This window comes from Vigna unguiculata, chromosome 2 (assembly GCF_037176805.1).
Source record: "Vigna unguiculata cultivar grain cowpea cultivar isolate G323 ecotype 2 chromosome 2, ASM3717680v1, whole genome shotgun sequence".
Taxonomy (NCBI): Eukaryota; Viridiplantae; Streptophyta; class Magnoliopsida; order Fabales; family Fabaceae; genus Vigna; species Vigna unguiculata.
The window spans coordinates 29,526,965-29,551,001 of NC_140793.1; the positions used below are offsets into that span (position 1 = coordinate 29,526,965).

Sequence of the window (24,037 nt, forward strand, 5' to 3'; positions counted from 1 at the left end):
TATAATAATAAGCTAAAAACTAGATTTTTTAGAAATTAATATAAATTTTCTCGTTTTACTTTATTCTTCTCTTTCTAAATTATTTTCAAACAAATCTTTGTCGTACAAATCAATTATGATTGATTAAAATTGCATTTCATTTTGAAAATAATTTTGATATAATTAAATAACATTAACTAATGTAAATTAGATTTTCATTATTGTTATTCTTTTTTTTCCTTCGTACTTTATTATTATTGTGTGCTGAAATAAGAAAAAAAAAGATGCATATAGAACAAACCTGCCAGATAACATGTGGTGTGTTATGTGTGATATCCACCCTCAAAAAGTTCACGTATAGCAATTATTTGAAAAAAAAAAAAAAACTTTTGTTTTTAGTGACAGAGAGAGATTGAGAAATGAAGGCCCAAGTAGGAGGTGGAGTGGTTTAAGTTGGGCCAGTTCGTATCAGAAAATCAGAAAAAAAATAATGAGAAAACGGCGTTGAGTTTAGTTGTGAGAGGAAGAAGAGTGAAGAAGGTGAGAAGCGTCAACACTGAATTGTGAAGATGAAGAGCATAAACGACGACGGTTCCACGCAAGATCTCGACCCTCAGAGCGACCACAGTTCCGATTACTTAGCTCACCCAAACTCTAACCCCCAACCTCACCCTCACCCGCGCCGTCCGCGGGGTTTCGCGGCGGCGGCGGCGGCGACTACCAATTCCGTCGCCAAGGGAAAGAAGGAGAGAGAGAAGGAGAAGGAGCGAACCAAGCTCCGGGAGCGACACCGCCGGGCCATCACCAGTCGCATGCTCGCCGGCCTCCGCCAGTACGGCAATTTCCCTTTGCCCGCGCGCGCAGACATGAACGACGTACTCGCGGCGCTCGCGCGTGAGGCTGGTTGGGTTGTTGACGCCGATGGAACCACCTATCGCCAGTGTCCCCCTCCCTCTCACATGGTTCCTTTCAATTCTCCGAAATTTCACGTTTGAGCTTTAATTCACTCATGATTGCGGCTGCATATTATTGAATACTCCAATTTGTTGATGGTTCGGAAGTTGAGATGTGACAATGTGATTGAATTTAGTTAGTTGCTTGTAAGTTAGATCATTGAAAGAAAAACTAGCAGAATAAATAATACACGCCGACAGTGTAAAATTTACGCTGTCATCTAATTACAAACTACCATATTCGTTAGATTGTTGAGATTTTAATAACTGCTCTAAAAACCATCCAATGTATGATTTATATTTGGTTGACAGTATAAACTTTTAAACTGAGAGTGCATGAGTGCAGCATTTTAAAGCTGAGATGTAAAATAAGAAAATGAAATGAAATATTGAGCTAGGAAATGATCTGTTGTGATAATTTTAAGGGTTTTCCCCTTTGTGTAAATGTAATGTGTTATGATGCAGGGGTCATTTGCGGCTAAATCAGTTGAAAGTCAACTCTCTGGTGGTTCTTTGAGGAATTGTTCTGTTAAGGAAACGATTGAGAATCAGACATCTGTGCTTAGAATTGATGAATGCTTGTCACCTGCATCCATTGATTCTGTTGTAATTGCAGAAAGGGACTCAAAGAACGAGAAATATACAAATGCGAGCCCCATCAATACTGTTGACTGCTTGGAGGCTGATCAGGTGATTTTGGTGGCTAATTCTAGTGGATTTATATCATATTTGATGTTGATTTTGATATGCACGGGCTATGGTTTTAATTTCCCTTGCTGTTTTCGTCGTTTGCAGTTATTTGAAATCTGAACAATGAACTAAATATAATGGCTGTAATTTATAATGTGATTCTACATTTGCACTGTTGAGTTTCTTGATACACCATGGATTTATGATTGTAAATTTGACATTTCTCCACCTAACTTTTCTGATGGGCCAGATTTGCACTCCAATTGCATAATACTTTTTTATAATATGTTTTTGTTTTTGTAAATTTAATTTAAGATGGTTGTGGAGCGATATTTGAAACCATTAGATTGCTATTGTTCTTGATAAAGTATTGTATCATTAGTTTGTTCAATTTTTATTTTTATCAAAATTCATCACTTTGCAACACTTTGTTCCTTCTGAAACAAGTCACCAAATGATTTATCAAGTTACAGTTTGCCCTTTGCAGAAATGAAAGAAGTGATGGAGTGTGTTAACCTATAAACTTAATATTTAGAAATTGCTCCTCTTGATATGGAAGTATTTTTTCTTAATATGATGGTGTGTAAAGCTCACAACCGTTGGGAAAAATCTGAGTATCAGGATAAGTAAAATTCACTATAAATCTTTATAAACAAAAACTTGACAATGACAATACTGATATAGAACATTTTAGAAAATAAATATTACACCTGAATTTTCTGAACTGATACTAATTTTGTAAATATCACTTCCTCAATGGCTTTGTTTTGTTTCCTGGTATGCCATATAGTTTTTAGAATGAAACTAAATTATTCTCTGTATTAAGTGCTTTTAACTTATGCATAACTATTATATTGAGCCTTATATATGAGCAGATGTGATCCAGGACCAGCTGATAGTGTAATTTTTTGATGCAGCTTATGCAAGATATTCATTCTGGGGTTCACGAAAATGATTTTACTGGCACACCATATGTTCCTGTTTATGTAAAGCTTCCAGTAAGTGTCCTTCATTTGCTTCTTGCTGAGTAACTAGCTTTGATCATGTTTAATTTCTTCGTTCTGGACAACAAATTGTAAATTTAAGACTATCATTTGTTTATCCTATTTAGTACTTTGTTTTCCTTGTATTTGATTATAAGGTTTAAAGAATTAGTCTTTTATTGCAGGCTGGTATTATTAACAAATTTTGCCAGTTGATTGATCCTGAAGGCATTAGGCAGGAGCTAATGCATATGAAGTCTTTAAATGTAGATGGTGTTGTTGTGGATTGTTGGTGGGGCATTGTTGAAGGCTGGAGCCCACAGAAATATGTGTGGTCTGGCTATAGGGAGCTGTTTAACATCGTTAGAAAATTCAAACTTAAGTTGCAGGTATTATTTTACTTGCTCATATAATCCTATCCCTACATAATGCATTGATATTCATTCAAAAAGAAGAATTATCAAATACAAATATGTTTGTGCTATCTGTGTGCTATGTGCTATGTGTACTATGGGAGTAATATGTCTATTTAAGTCATTTATTTTCTTGTAAAGCATTTTCTCGTTTGGACTTTCGATCATGGTTATTAGTATCACACAATTCATGATACAACTGGTGCAATATAAGTGTGGGTTGTACTAATTTTGTCTGACTTGCATATGGATTGTGCAATTTGCAAACAAATTTTGTCCCCTGCATATGTACGGCCTCTGTTCCACTTAAGCTGCACTTACTGCTGGTGGGTCATGAAGGGAGATGACCCTCAACCTTAAAGTTAAATGACAGGGTACAGACTTTTATTTTTTAATTGAGGAACTTTTGTATTTTTGTTCCAAGACAAACACCACCAACATACAATTTTTGACTTTGGGCCATAAGTTATCCACTGGGCATGTATTCTTACAGGACTTTCTAATATCTTTTAATCACAATATAGAGAATAAAAAACAAAAGATCTAGGTTCGTTACTATCAAGTTTTATTTTCGTATATAAACAGATATTTTCTACTCATGACATTTGGAAACTGAAATAAACATTATTTTCAAACTTGTATGTTTCTTTGGTAGCTATTTAATTTGCGATGCTGTTATATGTGTGTGTGTGTTTTGTTATATTGCTCTTAGATTTATCTTTATTATGATTTTGAATCTTGCTATTCATGATTCTGAAAATGAGCCTTCGGATCCATCATTTGTATCCCAATTCAGCCACCATTGATAGATTTCCTACCTATTAAACACTTGAAACTAGTAAAAAACATGAATGACATAGTATGGAATAAAGAATTTCAGAACGAACGGATGTTGTCTACTACCTATGACATCTATTATTTATATGGAAATTTACACATAATAGCTAGTGGATGATTTCATTAATACTGTTCCTTGAAGAAATGTTTCTTCAGTGTAATTCGTAAAACCATGCTCTAGCAAGCATAATATTTGAGACACCATTTAGAATGTCTTTAGAGGTTTCTATGATTGGATTTGTATTTATGTCATGGGAATTTGGAACCATCTTTGAAGGTTTTGGAGAACCTTTCTTGATTCTTGTTTAAAATTCTGAAGGTTGTTATGGCATTTCATGAATGTGGAGGGAATGATTCTAGTGATGCATTGATTTCCCTCCCACAATGGGTTTTGGATATTGGAAAAGACAACCAGGATATATTCTTCACAGATCGTGAAGGACGGAGGAATACTGAATGCCTTTCTTGGGGGATTGACAAAGAACGAGTTCTCAAAGGAAGAACTGGAATTGAGGTATGAAAATTTCTATCCCTACTGCTAGATTCAAAGATTTGACATTCACGTTATTGTTAAATGGTTGTTAGTTACATTTACATACTAATTTCCTGTATTGTTGTACATTTCACCTTATTAAAAAAATAAAAGAGCAGTTCTTTCTAGTATGTGCAGAATTCTATGTGGTCATAGATTATATTCTTTGAAGTATTCTTAAATTGAAATCTACTAGTGTTTTCATTTCTTGTGTTTGTTAGTGATTAGCCTTTTCTGAAAATATGCAGGTCTATTTTGATATGATGAGAAGCTTTCGGACAGAGTTTGATGACCTGTTTGCAGAAGGTCTGATTTCTGCTGTTGAAGTTGGACTTGGAGCATCCGGAGAGCTGAAATATCCTTCTTTCTCAGAAAGAATGGGATGGAGGTATCCTGGTATCGGTGAGTTTCAGGTACCTCATATTGTGGCTTAATTGCAAAATTGATGCATTATTCTGTACCATAAATAGTGTGCGTGCTATCATATTATAAAGTAGTCCTGTTTGCTGTCTCATCTTCTATGGGCAGTGCTATGATAAATACCTGCAACATAGTCTGCGGAGAGCAGCAAAATTACGTGGTCATTCTTTCTGGGCTAGAGGACCTGATAATGCTGGACATTACAATTCTATGCCGCATGAAACTGGATTCTTTTGTGAGCGAGGTGATTATGACAATTACTATGGACGATTCTTCTTACATTGGTACTCCCAGACATTAATAGACCATGCAGATAATGTTTTGTCTCTTGCAACTCTTGCTTTCGAGGAGACAAAAATAATTGTCAAGGTAGTGTTCCTGGTATATCAGTTTTTTTTTTCTCCAGTAGTTTTGTCAAGGTCGTATGACTAAATTTGGATGATGTTTGTTATTGGCAGTATTATCAGGGTCTGCATTATTTAGATTCAATTTGGTATCCCCTTTCAAATTTGGGTTCCATTTACTACACGTTTTCCATTAAAGAGAAACTTTTCATTGAATAAATGTTAATGGTATATAACTCCTTACTTGTAAAATATAGAATTTGAGTGCATAAATAAAAAATTTGGTTAAGAAATGGATATAGTGAAAGCCAAACGGAACAGAGTGAAAACTTGTGAGCAAAACTGGTAAATAAGATAATATCAATATCTGAAAGGAAACTCAATTTTAGAATTAACATTTGGACACAGATTTGGAAAACTAACAATAGCTAAGGAATTTATATCCAAGTCTCAAATGTGATATCATCTTTCAGGAATCGTTCTGCAGCAGACCCAAATGGATCATGATGATATTTTGTTAGTATACTACAGTCGACTATGGTTGACTTGTATTGTATAAGGAAAAACCAAATTTTAATTTTTCTCTTCAGTTTTTTTCTTAAGATGTTTATTGTCTCAGATATTTAACCTTAGGAAGCATAGTCATTACATCTCTTTAAAAGTCATATCCTGCCGTAGAAAGTACAAGTATATAAACTGAAACTACATTTTCTTTAAAGTGACAATGATTTCATGTAGGTTCCTGCTGTATACTGGTGGTACAAGACTCCAAGTCATGCAGCAGAGTTGACAGCAGGATATCACAACCCAACAAATCAGGATGGGTACTCTCCTGTGTTTGAGGTTCTAAGAAAACATGCTGTCACCATGAAGTTCGTCTGCTTAGGGTTTCATCTTTCCAGCCAGGAAGCTAACGAATCATTGATTGATCCTGAGGGTCTGAGTTGGCAGGTAATGCTTTCTATGTTCTTAACCTTTGCAAGTATAATTTTTCTGATGACAAGTTTTGTAGTTACCTGCGTGAAGGCAGGAATCTTACTGATTTAGGTACTTTGCAGAACTTATTTTGGTCAACTTGGACGATTGGTCCCAAGGATGTTTTTATTTTTGTTATGAGATCATTGTTTGTTTTATGTTTACACAGGTGTTAAACTCAGCTTGGGATCGTGGGTTGATAGCTGGTGGAGAGAATGCACTCCTTTGCTACGATAGGGAAGGGTACAAGAGATTGGTTGACACGGCAAAGCCGAGAAATGATCCTGATCATCGACATTTTTCATTCTTTGTTTACCAGCAACCATCTTTGCTGCAGGCTAATGTTTGCTTGTCCGATTTGGATTTCTTCGTTAAATGCATGCATGGTAAGGACCCCTGGAATTTACTTTGTTCTATGTGAGAAGTAGTATTCTTGTTACGTGGTTGTTTGCACAAAGCACGATATTTTTTAAAATCATTGTCCCAATTAGTGTTTTCTCCCTATACATTCTGCAATTACACTCAGGGTTTCGTGTATAGTGTGATAAAATTTAAGTTCACTTACATATGTTTTTAGGGAATTCTGGTCTTTTCATGAGATGAAAATAATTTTTTTTAAGTACCAATATCAAAACTCATTAAAAATATATTTAAACCTTTGAAATTTGATATGCATTAAAGCATTGATTAAGTTTCTTTATCTATATCCGTTGTCAAGTTCCTGTTCAGCAAATATTTTCCATCTAATGTTTATTAATATAGCTAGCTATTCTTGCAGGTGAGATGATGGATCTGTAATGGCTGCAAATTGTAAAGTTTTAACTGTAGGTCATTTCATGGGGGTAAATGCCATTTGTAACAATGTCATCTACATATAATAATATTCGTAGCGTTGGCTTCAAGAAGTGGCCTAGTTCTCAAGCAGCGCCGTATTAAGGCATTCCAACATCTAATCTTTCTAACCGATAAAATAGGCAATTATAAAATGTGATTATGGATGGCAATGTTTGGTTAAGAAATTTGCTAGCGATAATAAAAAGCATTTTAGTCTATCTGTTGTTTATTTAGACTTTTTATTATTATTCCAAATGTATTTATTTGGGTGGTTCGGGAACCATTCAGCTAATGAATGTCTACCGCTAAAAGTATACATAGCATTGGGTTAGTGCAAAACTTGAATTATAAGCAGTTAAGATAACAATGCTTTTACAGAAGGCCCCAGCATAAAACGAGTGATTTGAAACTGCGCTTTTGTTGTTTTTGGTTCTGTATGGATTCACTGAGACTTCCATTTACATAAATATATTCACTGAGATTTGGTCAGCATAATGCTCTCCATCTGAACGTTAAACATCAGGTGCTCGCAAAATAATGTAATCAAAACAAATTTGAAAAGGGATGCCCTTTTGGTTATCACTGAAAAATGATTGGAATACTCGTGTGTTGGAGCATTATGAAGCATAGATATGACACTTCAGCAACAAAAAAAAACATGCACAAGTTAGTAGTTATAAGCATTATACATTTCATCAAACGAATCAGATAAGAAAAAAAATCCAAATAAGAAAAAAAATCCAATGACGATGTTGGGGTTAGTGCTGGTAGTGACAATGAATATAACTGAATGAAGCTATGGTGGTGAAGAACTGGTGACCTATAATGGAAAAACCATCCTAAATCCCACAACAATCTATTTAAATATTCCTAATCAAAGAAACATCTTGCATGTGCGTGAGTATTATAATATCAGGAAACAGCAAACAGATGCAGAACACACCTCACCTCAGGTTATACAGGTCCAACTCTCAATACTAGTGAAACCTTATCTTTGAGAATCGCAATACTGAGGAAATTCACATTTGCACAAACCTGCTCTAACCTGGTACATACAAATACTTGTTTTTAACATGAGAATATGTAGTTATTTCAAGACAGACTAGACAGTAGGCATAGAAATTGTTCTCGAAGTGTTTTCATTTTTCAAACCTGCTAATTATTGGATTAAAGGAATATTGTCAAACTATAGCCAATATCAACTGACCATATTAACTAAAAAAAACTGAAATGTCCATTTCAAAAGCCCAAACATCAAAAAGGATTTCGTAAGAGGTGTGCCAGCTACTGAAATAATTGCATTACCCATATTTTTGTTCTCTTGTGCTGAAGTACTAGATACTGAATCATAAACAATAATACGGTGTTTACAGGAAGATCCGAACCAAAAAGGCCATGACATCTACTCACCTTACGAAATGTAAAAGATACCCTTCTTGAAGCTCTTCTAATGACATTGCCATTAACTTTATCTATCTGTGGGGAGACAAAATATATTATCAAGATACACACTTAAATGCACTTCAAGTAAAGAACCAATCTTCAAGTTTTCTGCCAACAGATAATAATATACTAACGAAAAATGTCAGAAATTAGAACAATAAAGTTGCCCTGCTATGAAACACATGAAAACAGCTGCAAACTTATGGGACTGATACTATTAGCAGGCACCTTAATTGATAAAAGGTTATAAGTTCATCAAAATACAACGTTTTCGGTTTTTAATATGGTCTTTTATAAATCCAGCACGCTTATCTGAGGTGCTCAATTTGAAAAGCATCATGAGGAAACACTGATTGTCTAGTAATGAAAGAAACATTATGAACTTAATATCTTAAATACAGAAATTCTCAAACAAGGATCCTTTTGGAAAATGGGATCTTTTACTAATTTTATATTGAAAATTTAGGAAAACTTTTGGCTTGCACTCTCATGCCTTTTAAAGATATGTTTTTCATGATTTCTCCATTAAATGACCACAAATAAACAACTTACAAACCATGATAGTAAACAGGATTTTGAAATGTAACAATTTCTTTCCACATGTAAAAGGACACATCATAATCATTTCTAAAACATCACACCTTGTGATGTGGAATGTAATGATGCCATGCATAACGTGCTTCTCCAGACAACAGTAGCAAAGACCGAGGAGGAAGATAGATAGCTCTCCTTATAAAATTTGATTGATCTTCTGTATTTTCTGATATTGCAACAGAACTTGAGGCAACTTTAGGAAGCCAATCACCATTTTCATACCGTCTGAACTCCATTATACAGGGCCCTGATAATGAAAGGCTGAAAATTAAATCTTCAAATGCAGAGTGAGTGTCTATATGAGGGGACAGACCCACTCCAGGTGGGTACTCATTTACCTGGTGGTGCATAACAACAATTAACTTAGAACATCATAAACAGTACTTATTATATTATATGCAATAACTCATTTTCCCATATAAATGAACTAATAATAGCATCAATTTATCACTGGATTGAACAATTACGGAGTACCGGTAAGTATGAATACCGTAAGTTGGTCCAAAACTATATTTTTAACATTCTTGAAACTTGGACATGATGAAATTCTTTCTAGTATTGGAGAAACAAATGACGGAAGTTCACCTAAGCAATGCCTTGTATTAACGTTCCTAGTCTGCAAAGCCAAATAAAATGGAAAGAGAGTATAGATTAATCAATCTTCTCACAATACTCAGCAGCCTATTTGTTATAATATAGCACATTTCCAACTTGTTTGGAATAAGATCTTCAATCTCATAAAGTAATTATTTAGTTGTCTGGAAAAAAGGTTGGATTTAGGCACAATAATGAGAAATCCAAGTAATCCTTCAAACTCACATCATAACGAAACTCATAACCGTAGTGTTGAACCCTTCTTTTTGCAAGACTGTTCCAATGCCTGCAGTCAACAGCCTGAAGCAGTTCCTGAGAAGATATAAAAGACCAAAATTTGTACAGGAAGCACCAACATAAGTAAAAAACTATTTCAAACAGATCAATGCAAGAAAAATGCAAACATGGTAAGCTAAACAATTTGCATTGATACGAAATGAAAAGATTCATAACCTCTTCTTCTTTAGCACTAATGAAGTCTTGAATTAGGTAAAGGCCTGGAATGCTCACTTCTGATGCAGAGATAGATACAGGAACCAAGTCACTAGCTTGATCCTGAACAGACATGTTAACTCATAAGTACTAGCATAAAGAATAATTCCACAAACCACCATTGCTTGTTAGAAATGCATACCTCCTCCTTCCTTACCTTGTTAATTTAAAACAATTTTAATAAACTTATGGGCTATGAAGCCCGAACCCGCCATATCAATGGTGTGTCCTGTGTCCAACATGAATCGGACACCAACACATATACATACTCGTACGACACTCAGTAAAGTGTCCAATTTGAAAGACATCTTTTTGTCTTTGACATGATTTTGACATGACTCCAAGACAATGTTAATAACCAAAAATTCAAACATTTTCTAAAAAACTCATATACTTGTAAACTTATTACATAAGTTTTTATTATGATTATAAAAATAAGGAAAATACCTGATATGATCACTATTTTTCACTTCTTTTGGATATTAGAAAGGTAGATTAAATTCATTTTTTGTGTTAGTTGAAAGTTTGAAACTAATATGTCCCGTGTCTTATGTTTTTTTAATTTAGTCGTGTATCCGTGTCTGTGTCGTATCTTAATTCAGGTTTCATAGCTTATGGTGTGGTCTGTACATGGAAGCTACTTTAAAGAACATATCAAAGATGATTTTTTTACTGATTGACTGTTTAAAAACCTTCACACTAATAGTTTATAAAAAGTTAAGCTTTATGAATAATACATAGAATAAGGAGTGGCATGAATCGTCAACCAATAAAAATCATCATAAGCATGACTCTTCAAGTAGTCATTCCAAAAGGTAACAAACTTACTGTACACAACAATTTTGCCATTGAAGGAAATTGCATCCATTATATAAAGTCAATATAAGAGAGAATTTTTACAACATAATCCAATTTTAACTTATGAAGAAATCAACTTCACTCTTTTTCTTCTTATTTTTGTCTCCTAGAAGTCCTTATGGAAAATCTTGTCCAAACATACTCTATTGTTCCAATCAAATAGAATGTAAATGTAATAATCCAAATAAGCTGTAATAATTAGCCAGCCTTAAATATAAACATGAACCAATTTACAGTGAAATGAGTGGTGTTAGTAATAGTACCTGTGTTGTTGGCTGAAGCACAGAATAACGGATATGCATGGATCGACCTCCAAGTTCAGGACATGGGCGTCCATGTAATGCCTTCAAGGCAGCTTGTGCAGAACCCTCTTCAGCATACGCCACAATGACACGTGTCCCACTCTCATCTGCTGCATAAACTCCCTTAAGCTCTCCAAATTTGCAGAACACAGATGCAATGTTATCATCGGAAATCCCCACTGCGGGCCCACAATTGGCCACGTAAAGGTTCGAACTCAACTCACCATCATTCTTGGGACGCCCAAACCTTGGCAAACCCATATCAATACCCACAAAGAAGCTGCATAAATAAATCAGACAATCTTCATTAGAATCATCGAAGACTTGTTTTGGTTCGACCCAGTTGAGGATCAGGGAAAACTATAATGTAATAATAATATGAATACGCACTTCCAGTGATGAGGGTAAGAATCAAGTTTCAATTTTGCCGAATCAAGCGTTCTTGTTGTGTGTGCTGCGCAAACAAGCTCATTCAACCTACGCCAATTCAAAGGATTTGAATCTGTTGGGTCAAATTAATTTATTGGTTGGGAGATGCTATTTACACCCCCTTTTAGCTCCACTTTTCCTTTCCTAACTTTTTGACAAAAGAAAAATTGAAAGAAATTAATTTCCGTCAAATAAATTTGTATATATATTTCAGAAATTAGTCGCTGCTATGTGAAAAATTGCATTGTGAAAATTTTCTGTAAAGGTTAGAAAAATAAGAATTTGGAATAAAAAAATAGTGGAAGTATAAGACAGAAAAAAGAATCCTCACTGTATATTTTATAAATAAATAAATATCAATACATACATACTGATGAAATTTAGCGTTTTACTTCAATATTTTTCATAATAAATAGTAATTTTATTAAATAAGTTAGATAGTATTAAGGTAAAACTTAAAATATAAGCTACCATGATTGCAAGTTTGTATTTTTTTTTTCAATTTAATTTTTATGAAAATATTCATTGTTTCATATTAAAATACATGATATTTCTCTTAAACAATCAATTTAAATTATAAATTTAATGTTAAAGTAATATCATCAATTTTGTAAAGCCCACTATTAATCTTAGGATTTTGGATCCAGTTTCAGTAAAAAGGTCCAAGTCAACTAACTTATATTTTTTTGAAAATTCTCTAACACAACTTCTCTCGTTCACAAAAAATAACTTACATTCTCTTGCTCTCCTTTGAAACAGAAGCTGACCTAGGGTCTTTGTGAGATCTTTCTCTGACCTAACCACACGCTTTTTCCGTTAAGTGTAAGTTGGTCGAACCCAAAACCTCCATCTTTGTTTCATTTCTATTCTTCAGTTTGGGATTTTGTATAAAGCCTCATTTTTGTCTCTCCATGCTCTTACGCAGTCCTTTGGTTTGTTCCGGAATTGTGGTGCTCATCTCTACCTAGAGCTTTCTTCTCGTCAAGAGTAGTAATAATTCGAGATAAGGGAAGCTAGGATTTTCTTTAAGATTTTGAAATGAATTGTTTATCCTAATATTTAATTGAACTTGATGTGTTGGATTGAGGAGTCTATTGAAATTGGATTGGTTGTGCTTCCTTTTTTTTTTTTTTGCTTGGAATTTTTGGTTTTTGAATGCTGAAATTAGTGAAAACATGTTATTATAGCTTAAGCGAGAATTTCCAGTTTAAGTAAGATCAATCTAGCCTAAGAAGCCAGAAAATCTAGTTTAAGCAAGAATAGCATAATTTCATTTTGCTTTGTGTTCTAAATTTAGCTTAAGCCAGAATTTCTAATTTAAACAAGAATTTCTAGCTTAAGCGAAAATTGTTGCAGAATTTTAATTCTTTCTTTTAACTTGTGGTTGATTAAGTTAATGTTAAAAATATGATGTATGAAGTTATGCATGAATGATGTGACATTTTTTTTACTTGTACTTGATGTGTCTAGTTTGGGGTGATAATAATTCTGAGGTAACATGTGGAATGTTGATGATAAAAGAATTTCAAGAGAAATTCTTAGTGATGGTGTGGTTAGTGTATGTCTTGATACATGAGATGTCTATATAAGAAAGGTATTCTGAATATTAATAATCACTCACACTCATGTAGCGTAGAGTGATTATGTGCTGAGAGTAACAGGAGATCCTAGTCTTGGAAGGTGTTTGAGTCTTAGATATATTGGGATTAACCTTGTGATTGATTGGGTGATAACCCCTTATGGCTAGACTATGCAGAGTTTAAAAATCAATGTAGGTGCATACCTCCTTAGAATTCTATATCAAGCACATAATCCAGATATCAAGTTAAAAGTCAGTTGGATATTTAATTGAGTGAAAACTTTGTGAGTTAATGTTTGTTTTCTCCATGTATGTGTTTCTTAGATCATGTACTTTAACTATATTTATGCATGAATGCTTAAATACACTAGCTTACCTTTTTTTTTTGTTTGTTTTCTTATTGTGTTTTCCTTTTTGCAATAATCACTAAATGTTGGTGTGAACATATGTTGAGATCTCTAGTAATTATCAAGACGGTGAAGATGGTGTTGTGTAGTCTAAGTGTGTTAGTTATTACTCTTTTGAAAAACTATTTTCTTATGTAATTCTTTATTTTGTTGAGCAATCTTTTGTCAATCTATTTCATGCACTCTCCACACGTTTTTATCCTGAAAAAATCGTTCACTCCCGACACGTATTTCTTGATTTTGTGAATTCAAAGTGTCAAAGAAAGAGATCGTACGAGGGTCAAACGTTTTCATAGATAAGATCGTTCTAGGATCACACATTTTCCAGTTAGAAAATGTGTGGGAGTACCACGTTTTCTCTTATTTCTATTTGCACCCCTTTTCCTTTTGAACGAACAACCGAAAAAAAATACTAACATCATATTATATCTTTTTACGCTGTCATTAAATCACAAATTATTATATAACTAAAAAAATTGGGTTTCATAACAATCATTTTAAAAATCACATCATATCAAACAAGTTAACGCGGTACATAATATCAAAATTAAAAATTAAAAAATAATTAAAATTAAATATTTAATTTAGTTGACCATATTGTTATACATGTTTCTGAAATCATTTGTTTTACTCCACATTCTTTGATTATATTTTAAATTGTATTTATCATATATTTTTTAATTTTTATATTCAAGATCAAATATTTTTTCCATTAAAGTAACACATTTTTACTGCATGGGACCGTATAATTAACCATATTGTTATACAAATTTTATAGTGTTAATAATTTCTTTTTTAAAAGGACTTAATTGAAATACTCTTTTAAAAGAGGAGATTCAATTATATATTTTTGAAAGTAAATATCTAATTTGACATATTCAAATGAATGTGAATATCATTCGGACTAATTAAATTTAATTAAATTTAAGAATTATAAATTGATGATGAAATTTAATGATAATTACATTACCAACATAAATATTTTTCAACAATACAAATTCAAATTTACCGATAAGTATTTCCATTAATAATTTAGATTATAATATCTATTAGTAAAATCTACTATAATAAATTCCGTCGTTAATCTTGCCTCAGTAATTAAAAAAATTCTTGGAGAAGATATTTTCCGATAAATCATCTAAAGAAACATTACATTCATGTTAGAATAATATACCTTAAATTTTTATCGTATATAGTATTTAAATCTTTGTAACTAATAAAAATTTTAATTATAAAATTAATTTTGACAAAAAAGTTAAAAGATAAAGTAATAAAGATTAATATACAAAATAATGTGTATATATTAATAAAAGTAGAAGGGTGTAACACATGTTTCTGATAGGAATGATATAAAAGATATTTTCATAATAAATCTATATTTAAATAAAAATTAGTGGAACTGTTAACATTTTTTTGAAGTAATACATTTTCTAGTAGAAAAATTAATATGCGTTATAATAGTATAATATATATATATATATATATATATATATATATATATATATTAAAAATTTAGTGACTAAAAAATTATTATTCATTATGATTACAAATTTAAATATTAATTTATAAAATAAATAATTATTAATTATTAAAATAATTATAATTATAAATAAAAGATTATAATTGATCATTAATTAATTAAAAATTAATTTATTAAGAATCAATTATGATTTTTTATTTATAATATTAATTATTTTAATAATAATTAATTTTTTTTTATAAATTGGTATTTAAATAGGTATTATGGCTAACAACTTTCGATAATAATAACCTTTCATGCTCTTTCAAGTTTCATAGACATAAACTAGCAAATTAAATTTCTTTATGCTCTCTCAATTACATAAAATCAATAATAATATTGAGAAATGAATATATTTAAAGAATATTTAAGAAATGTTGTTAGAATTAACTAAAATTTATGTGTATAAAAATAATTATAAGGCTAAATTATTAAAATGTAATATATGAAAATTATTTTAGGAATTGAGCGTAGTAGAAACAATTAACAATCCAGAATTTATAATTTAATGACAGATTATTTTTAAAAAAAAATAATTAAAAATGTGTCAAAAGATCATAGTTAAAGAATTATATTTGACAAATGTTTTGATATGCTACAACCATCGTTAAGAATAACCACCACGTTCTTAAAATATTATTTACTTTAGATTTTGTTCTTTATAAATACATTAAAGTGTAAAGAAAGGAATGAGTATATAAATTGTATTTAATGTTGACTCTTAAGTAATGTAAGACTTATAAAGTGTAACAGAAGATAATATCCAAATAATATGAAAACTTTAAATGGAATGAATTTTATCTTTGTGTAACAGCAAACTGTGATACATGTGTGTCAAAAAGCCTTACTGTTAAAATAATACACGCCTATGTGTTGCATTGGCGTGAAGGAAAAAAGCAATGGTCGACTATACTTTACTTCAATAAAATAGAACCCATTATTGGACTTTTATATTTATATATTGTTGGAAAAATGATTATTAATTAAATTATTACAAATGGATAAGTTGATTTGGCAAAATCCAACTATTTAATGTCACTATTAATTTTGTATTAAAAAAATCATTAGGCAAAGGAATGATAATGTTAATTTTTAAAGTGGTGGGAGAGATTCCAATTGAGTTTACATTGCCAACGATTTGTTGGGTAAGTGATCTCAACACCACAAGTCACTCACTACATTTCACTACATTTGCTCGTGTTTTCCAAAGAAAACTGGAACAAATCTTTGCTTGATTAATTAAGAGCTATATTATTATACAATATTATACTATGTGTATTATATAAAGTTAATGGTTTTCATATATTTAAATTTAAAATTAATAAATATTTTTTAAAGTGTTTTTTTTAACTTTTCTTATTTATATTTGTAATTTCAGTTTATTTTTAATTGAATTAATATTTTCATAGAAAGATTAACAGTTGGACTTAATATCTTTTAATCTGAGTCCGTATAAGATAATTTGTGTAATTTTCTCTTCCATATTCTCCCCGGTTAACTCTTGTTATTATAAAGAAAAAAAAATTAATTGAACTTTGATATTGAAAGGAGATAATTTTAAAAGCAATTTAGTGGACAAATTGTATTTGCTTGGTGTGGTGTTGTTGCATCACGTTAATGGAATGGAAAAACAATTGAAAAGGGTATGTAAGTTGAAAGAAGATGAATGTGCTTTGTCAAATCTCATGTGGTTGGATCTGTTATTTAAAAATGATTACGGCGTCACTATTTTACTTTTCCTCCTGTTTTTATATTATTGGTGATTCGGTGAATAAGTAGTTGAAGATAGAGTTTGGCAACTTAGATACATTTCTTGTTTACCACTACACTTCTATAATTGCGTTTGCGTTAATGCCTCATTTCTTCCATTTTCTCAAATATATAAGTTTGTTTTCGCCTTTTGGGATCGGAATGAAGAATATTAAACCACGTAATCTGATTTGACTAAGTGCTAAAACATGATCATCATTCCAACATTTTTTTCCTCAGTGGAAACTTGCTTGATCTCAGTTAATTCTTTTTGTCTCACGACACAGAACCTCAATGGGATTCCTTCATGGCTGCATTACACAAAATCTAAGAATGATAACCACCTGGAAAATACGAGGTTGAATATGACATGTCACGTTTTGCGACATTGTTAAACGAAATCGTGACAATGGTTGTAAGTTAGATATATACATACATACCCATATATATTGTTAGGAATAATAGGTGTGAGTTAAGGGGTTACATTAATAAAATATACAAAGTTAAACATTATATAAAAATAAAGGTCTATAATATCATTGTCTTAGGATGTGTTTTTATGAGTGGAAAGATTTGAGAGAGAGGAAGATGATTGATTTGAGTGGATTTGAAGGCAAAATTTGTATTTTTCTTTAAGGAATTTGAAGGTGATAGTGAAGTGGATTTGAGAATAATTTTTGTAAAAATTTGTGTAGAATTTGAGTGATGTGACTAATAAATAATAAAATTTATTTTATGAAAAAATAAAATTACCAAATTGTCCTTGTTATTAAATGTAGTATAAAATGATAATTAGATAAATTGTAATTAATTTTGAATTTTTTAGTTCATAAATTAAAATATTAAAGATATTTATTAATTGAGAAAAATAAATATTATAATGTATTTGAAGTGAAAAATAAAATATTTAAGTGCTGGAATCGGATACATAAAAAATGGATTCGAATAAGTGGAGAAAAAGGAAGAAATTGGAATCGGATACATATGTTTCCCTTTTCTTTATCTTCTTTATCATCCACAGATAACCTTCACACAAGGACAATATTGTAAAATATTCTTTGTCACCCACAAATCTCCTCCAAAGTGGCGAGATGGTATCACGAGCTTTTTCTGCAAATCGTCGCTCTTCTTCGCTTGCAAATTATTAGATACGAACGTCAAATTCACTCGTATATCCATCGTCGTCAATTCTTGATAATAGTAAATATGTGCATACGAACATAACCTTAAGGTTTTAGGGTAAAAGTAATGTCAAATGTCTTATATGGGTAAGACTAATGTCATTTATATACAGTGTTTAACTTTGTCTATTTTATCCAATGTGTGACTTTGACTCACTTGGATTAATGTGGTGAGTCACTTCAAACCATCAACTCTAATACTACTTATGAGTTTATATATTTTTCATATATAATTATAGTTATAGAAAAATTGTTGTTGTTGTTATATATATATATATATATATATATATATATATATATATATATAAATATAAAAGGTGGGGTTGGTACAAGTAGAGAATAGATTATTTTTACATAAAATGCTGTTATGAATAATTTATATAATATAATGCATATACATTAAGCACTTTGGTGCACTTATAATTATTTTTTAATATTTTAGTAAAAGATTAATATTGTTGTTATTTGAGCAATTGAATGATGTTGATTTGAGTACGACTAAGTTCACACTTTTCTACAAATTTTGAATTAATCTTTGACTAAACAGAATTACTTATAATCATGTTGGTCTGAATAAGAATGAGTATTTAAATTTTTGAACTTTTAACTTTTTGGTTCTTTTTATTATTTTACTAAAGAAAAGATTTTTTCTTTTTACATATTATTACATCTCACAGTCTAAAACTACATTTTAGAAAAACTATATATCATTGCAGTAAAAACAAAATGCGACTCCTTTATATAAAAGCTCTGAAGAAATTATATATTTTCTATACAATGATATTAGTCTGTCAAGTTTATCCTTTGAAAAGGATTGAGAAGTGATCTTCAAAATGTCAAATGTGAAAACTTTATACTAAGAAAATGTTGGCATGCTGGCCATCATTACAGTAAGTTTCAATGTAATTTATAGTTGACTAATTTTTTTAACTGATATATTCAGAACAGTGGTAGTTAGGAACACACATGTAGTGTGAACCTAATTACATGCCATTAAAATTAAAATTAATTCCCATCATGAACATTGAACTCTACTATTTAAGCCCTTCCTGTGTCAGAGGCAATTGTCAAACCAATATACTCTTCCAATTTTCCAACCAAACACAAATATAGCATTCGGATCATCCTAGATATCTGTCCACCTACATAATCATTTCAAAAATCTATCTGCACTGTCTTGTATTCTGAACCAAATGAACACTTTTTCTCTCCTGTTTCCTTCGTTTTGTTCTGTAGCATGTCTTCCCATGCTTGTCTTCTTTATTATCAACTCTCTCTTGTGTGTCCCAACCACAACTGCCTCTATATTAGGAAACCAGACCGACCATTTGGTGCTGCTCAAATTTAAGGAATCAATATCAAACGACCCTTACAAAATCATTGCCTCTTGGAACAGTTCCATTCATTTTTGCAAGTGGCCCGGAGTTACATGTGATTCCATGAATCAAAGAGTTATAGAGTTAAACCTAGAAGGAAAACAGTTGCATGGTTTCATACCACCCCATATAGGCAATCTCTCTTTCCTAACCAGGCTTAACCTCGGAAACAACAGCTTTTGTGGAAAAATTCCACAAGAACTTGGTCGGTTGTTACAGTTACAAAACTTATCTCTCACCAACAACTCTTTGAAAGGAGAAATACCTGCAAACTTGACAAGATGTTCTAACCTTAGAGAGTTACACTTGTTTGGTAACAATTTGATTGGTGAAATCCCAATGGAAATTGGCTACCTGCAAAAGCTTCAAGAACTGACCTTGGCAGTAAACAATCTCACAGGAGCAATCCCATCTTCCATAGGGAACCTTTCATCTCTTGTTTCTCTCTCAATCGGTGTCAATTACTTCGAGGGAAATATCCCACGAGAAATTTGTCTGCTCAGAAACTTGTCATTGATGTCATTGCATGTCAACAAGCTGATAGGTACATTTCCTTCTTGTCTCTACAATATGTCATCTCTTACCATTATTTCAGCTGCAGACAATCAATTTAATGGCTCCCTTCCACCAAACATGTTCCACACTCTCCCTAATCTCCGAGAATTCCTTGTTGGTGGGAATCATATCTCAGGTTCAATCCCAACTTCCATTGCAAATGCATCTTTACTTCAAACACTTGATGTTGGTACAAATCATTTAGAGGGCCAAGTTCCAAGTCTTGGAAAGCTGCAATACCTTTGGTTCCTTAGTCTGTATAGCAACAACTTAGGTGAGAATACGACAAAGGACTTGGAGTTTTTAAAATCCTTAGCCAATTGTAGCAAGTTGGAAGTGGTTTCTATTTCCTATAACAGTTTTGGAGGTAGTTTGCCAAATTTTATGGGAAATTTATCCACCAAACTTAGTCAATTATATCTTGGGGGTAATCACATATCAGGAAAAATTCCTGCAGAATTAGGCAATCTGGTTAGCTTAACTATCTTGACCATGGAAATTAACCACTTTGAAGGGGTTATTCCAGCCACTTTTGGGAAGTTTCAGAAGCTACAGAAGTTGGAGTTGAGTAGAAACAAGTTGACAGGAGATATTCCAGATTTCATAGGCAACCTCACTCAGTTGTATTATTTGGGCATGGCAGAAAATATGTTAGAAGGAAAGATTCCTCCGAATATAGGAAAATGTCAAAATTTACAATACCTTAACCTTTGGAAAAACAACCTTGTAGGAAGCATACCCTTAGAGGTTTTCAGTCTTTTCTCGTTAACTAACTTACTGGACTTGTCACAAAATTCACTGAGTGGTAAGCTTCCTGATGAAGTTGGCCGGTTAAAAAATATTGGGAAGATGAGTGTGGCTGAAAATAATCTGTCTGGTGAAATTCCTGAAACCATTGGAGACTGCATAAGCTTGGAGTACCTTTGTCTGCAAGGAAATTCCTTTCATGGAATCATACCTTCCTCTTTGGCTTCACTCAAAGGTCTTCGAGTATTAGACATGTCACGAAATCTTCTCATTGGATCAATTCCTAAGGATCTACAAAATATTTCTTTCTTAGAATACTTCAATGTATCTTTTAACATGTTGGAGGGTGAAGTACCATTTGAAGGTGTCTTTCAAAATGCAAGTGAGTTAGCCTTGACCGGGAACAATAAACTTTGTGGGGGTGTTTCACAGTTGCATCTACCACCGTGTCCTATAAAAGGTAAGAAACCTGCAAAACACTTGAATTTTCTATGGATCGCAATGGTGGTAGTTAGTGCAGTTGTTTTTCTTCTCGTTCTGCCATTTTTTGTATCTATCTACCGGTTGAGGATAAGAAACCACAAAAATCCATCGTCTGATTTGCCAATTATAGACCAAGTGGATAAGGTTTCATACCAAAATCTACACCAAGGAACCGATGGGTTTTCGGTTAAAAATTTGATAGGATCTGGAAGTTTTGGCTCCGTATACAAAGGGACTATTGAGTTAGAAGGAGAAGAAAATGTTGTAGCCATAAAGGTTGTAAACCTTCAACAGAAGGGAGCTCAAAAGAGTTTCATTGCCGAATGTAATGCCTTGAAAAATATCAGGCATCGAAACTTGGTCAAAACTGTAACATGTTGTTCTAGCATAGATCAGAGAGGCCAAGAATTCAAAGCTCTTGTTTTTGAGTACATGATAAATGGAAGCCTAGAAAGCTGGTTGCATCCAGAAGTAGAAACTTCAAAGGAGCCTGCAAGATCATTAAACATTGACCAAAGATTAAACATTATCATTGATGTTGCTTCTGCTATTCACTATCTTCACTACGAATGTGGGCAAGCCATTATTCACTGTGATTTGAAGCCAAACAATGTTCTTCTCGATGATTGTTTGGTAGCTCATGTAAGCGACTTTGGTTTAGCCAGAAGACTCACAACAACTATTGCAGTTTCTCCAAAACAAACTAGCACTATTGAAATAAAGGGCACAATTGGTTATGCTCCTCCAGGTACACTGTTTAAGTTACGAAATCTTGTAAATTTAGCCTTTCTCTCTTCTGCATCATTTAACTTGAATGTTTTGATCATTTTCTCTTCTGCATTTAACCAATTTCAGAATATGGAATGGGATCAGAGGTGTCTACAGAAGGCGACGTGTACAGCTTTGGAATTCTTGTTTTGGAAATGTTAACTGGGAGAAGACCAATAGATGAAATGTTTGAAGATGGTCTTAATCTTCATAACTATGTCAAAATTTCAATTCCAAACCACCTTCCACAGATTGTGGACCCAATTATTCTTCCAAAGGGAATAAAGGTGGTTGCTAATGGCCAAAATCTTCCTTCAATGCATCCTTTGGTAGAGAAATGCTTACTGTCACTTTTTAGGATTGCACTTGCTTGTTCAAAGGAGTTGCCAAAAGAAAGAATGATTATGGTTGATGTCATTAGGGAGCTCCATTTGATCAAAACTTCATTTTCTTCATGAAAGATCAATGGAGGTCGGATACACGACAACCAAAAATGTTAAGATATGTGACTTGTATTTGTATACACTCAAAGTCTCACTTTGAATAAAATTAACAAAGATATATATAAGATCCCTAATAATATTTATTTTATTTGGCATGTATCAATATTAACACCGATATTTATTTAATAAAAAGATGTATTTATTTTTATGTTTTTTTAATTTATTTTAAGAAAATCAAGGTAAAGCCAATTAAACTGATGTTAATATAGCACTGATACAAATATTTATTTATTAAAATAATTATTTTTTAAAAACTAACCGTTTGCAATAGGTTAAGTCAACGTTAATAATATCACAATGGTGTCTTTGTTTATTTCTTAATGCAACATCATTTTTTTTTTTAATTTTCCACAACACAATGGTGTCTTTGTTTATTTTTCTTACTTTTTAAATGTGATTTGATTGTAAGAAACCCAAAAGTAAAGGAAGCTTTTAATTTTTTCTACTTTTTATTTGTGATTTGATTGAGACAATAGAAAAAACCCGAAAGGAAAGGAAGTTTGGGAAGAACCGTTGAATATAATATCTAGTATGAAGAACAAATGGATGATTTATGATGTTTATTATTATGATTTAATGATGAAATAATGGGTTGTGTATGTGCAATTAGATGCACAAACTAATTTTGTTTTTTTAAGAAAGATTATTTTTTATTACTAATTTTTAACAACTTATTATATATATATATATATATATATATATATATATATATATATATATATATATATATATATATATATATATATATATCGATGGAAAATAACAAAATTTAGTGACGGGATTATAGTAAGAAGTTGCTTTTGTAAACCAACTTTATTTCTGGTTAAACAAAATACAGAGAAAACAGCTAGGCAAAAGTATTTATTTTAATATATTTGGCATAAATTAGATTTAAACTTTCAAAATTATTTTTTAAATATTGACAAAAATATGAATAATCCTTTACGTCTAGCTAGTGTTTTGGGCTATTTCCAACTATGAGCTCAGCGTGTAGTATGGACATAAATATGAACTAACTCTACATACCACCAATTCCTTCAACGTCATTAATTTGAGAGTAATAAAAAACAAAGTTAGGCATGCTGCATAATTTTTCGTTTTTCGTTTTTTGGTAATAGGAAAATTCATTAAAAAGATACAAGATGTACCGGATATAGCTGATTATAAGAAAAACAAAAGGAAGAAATATTAGGAATAAGTGTGAATCTAAGTTTTTCATTGAATAAAAATGAGAAAGTAGAACACTATATAAGAATAAAAGACCCATAAATTTATTTAAGGTTTTGGAAGTTTTGGGTTGAGAGTAATATCAATACCTTATGTGGTTGGGTTCATGTCTCATCAGTGTTGTATCTTTCCGGTGAAACTCCCTCTGTAAATCCTAACAAGGGATATTAGAGTCGATGGTTAAAACCGAAAAATTTCTACATAACTTTTCTTTCTTAATCTATATTTAAAATATATAATAATTTTAAATAATAAAATTAATATATTAAAT

At 31.8% G+C, this 24,037-nt stretch overlaps 3 protein-coding genes across 7 annotated transcripts; 2 read left to right on the plus strand and 1 right to left on the minus strand.

Annotated features, from left to right (window-relative positions):
* Window positions 1-436: 436 nt before the first annotated feature.
* Window positions 437-7,178, plus strand: BMY2 (beta-amylase 2). 2 transcript variants are annotated; one of them, XM_028057823.2, is made up of 10 exons: window positions 446-941; window positions 1,398-1,622; window positions 2,540-2,620; window positions 2,791-2,994; window positions 4,175-4,369; window positions 4,636-4,800; window positions 4,916-5,176; window positions 5,890-6,102; window positions 6,296-6,512; window positions 6,905-7,178. In XM_028057823.2, exons 1-10 carry the CDS (start codon window positions 549-551, stop codon window positions 6,922-6,924), a joined length of 1,974 nt encoding a protein of 657 aa, XP_027913624.1. In that variant the 5' UTR covers window positions 446-548; the 3' UTR covers window positions 6,925-7,178. The 2 variants fall into 2 exon arrangements, with proteins under 2 accessions (XP_027913625.1, XP_027913624.1); XM_028057824.2 differs by lacking the exon at window positions 6,905-7,178 and having other exon boundaries at window positions 437-941; window positions 5,890-6,198; window positions 6,296-6,479.
* Window positions 7,179-7,359: 181 nt separating this feature from the next.
* Window positions 7,360-11,790, minus strand: LOC114173430 (RNA-binding (RRM/RBD/RNP motifs) family protein). 4 transcript variants are annotated; one of them, XM_028057827.2, is made up of 9 exons: window positions 11,634-11,790; window positions 11,205-11,523; window positions 10,045-10,146; window positions 9,817-9,903; window positions 9,488-9,613; window positions 9,045-9,335; window positions 8,371-8,436; window positions 7,909-8,005; window positions 7,360-7,598 (listed from the first exon to the last, which is right to left on the minus strand). In XM_028057827.2, the coding sequence occupies exons 2-8, from the start codon at window positions 11,502-11,504 to the stop codon at window positions 7,949-7,951; spliced, it is 1,029 nt and encodes a 342-aa protein (XP_027913628.2). In that variant the 5' UTR covers window positions 11,505-11,523; window positions 11,634-11,790; the 3' UTR covers window positions 7,360-7,598; window positions 7,909-7,948. The 4 variants fall into 4 exon arrangements, with proteins under 4 accessions (XP_027913628.2, XP_085526120.1, XP_027913631.2 ...); XM_085669994.1 differs by having other exon boundaries at window positions 7,904-8,005; XM_028057830.2 differs by lacking the exon at window positions 7,360-7,598 and having other exon boundaries at window positions 7,600-8,005; window positions 9,045-9,244; window positions 9,583-9,613.
* Window positions 11,791-19,193: 7,403 nt separating this feature from the next.
* LOC114169576 (LRR receptor-like serine/threonine-protein kinase EFR) lies at window positions 19,194-22,538 on the plus strand. The gene is made up of 2 exons (XM_028054804.2): window positions 19,194-22,016; window positions 22,124-22,538. The coding sequence occupies exons 1-2, from the start codon at window positions 19,301-19,303 to the stop codon at window positions 22,492-22,494; spliced, it is 3,087 nt and encodes a 1,028-aa protein (XP_027910605.2). The 5' UTR covers window positions 19,194-19,300; the 3' UTR covers window positions 22,495-22,538.
* Window positions 22,539-24,037: the final 1,499 nt, after the last annotated feature.

What these genes read in the sequence shown, in the direction of transcription:
- BMY2 (XM_028057823.2), top strand. Translation starts at nt 549, where the DNA reads ATGAAGAGCATAAACGACGACGGTTCCACGCAAGATCTCGACCCTCAG. An exon ending in CTGTTTATGTAAAGCTTCCA is followed by an intron (nt 2,621 to 2,790) that starts GTAAGTGTCCTT and finishes CTTTTATTGCAG; the next exon opens with GCTGGTATTATTAACAAATT. An exon ending in CTGAGGGTCTGAGTTGGCAG is followed by an intron (nt 6,103 to 6,295) that starts GTAATGCTTTCT and finishes ATGTTTACACAG; the next exon opens with GTGTTAAACTCAGCTTGGGA.
- LOC114173430 (XM_028057827.2), bottom strand. Translation starts at nt 11,504, where the DNA reads ATGGGTTTGCCAAGGTTTGGGCGTCCCAAGAATGATGGTGAGTTGAGT. An exon ending in TAGTTTTGGACCAACTTACG is followed by an intron (nt 9,336 to 9,487) that starts GTATTCATACTT and finishes ATGCACCACCAG; the next exon opens with GTAAATGAGTACCCACCTGG. An exon ending in TATCTTTTACATTTCGTAAG is followed by an intron (nt 8,006 to 8,370) that starts GTGAGTAGATGT and finishes TGTATGTACCAG; the next exon opens with GTTAGAGCAGGTTTGTGCAA.
- LOC114169576 (XM_028054804.2), top strand. Translation starts at nt 19,301, where the DNA reads ATGAACACTTTTTCTCTCCTGTTTCCTTCGTTTTGTTCTGTAGCATGT. An exon ending in AATTGGTTATGCTCCTCCAG is followed by an intron (nt 22,017 to 22,123) that starts GTACACTGTTTA and finishes AACCAATTTCAG; the next exon opens with AATATGGAATGGGATCAGAG.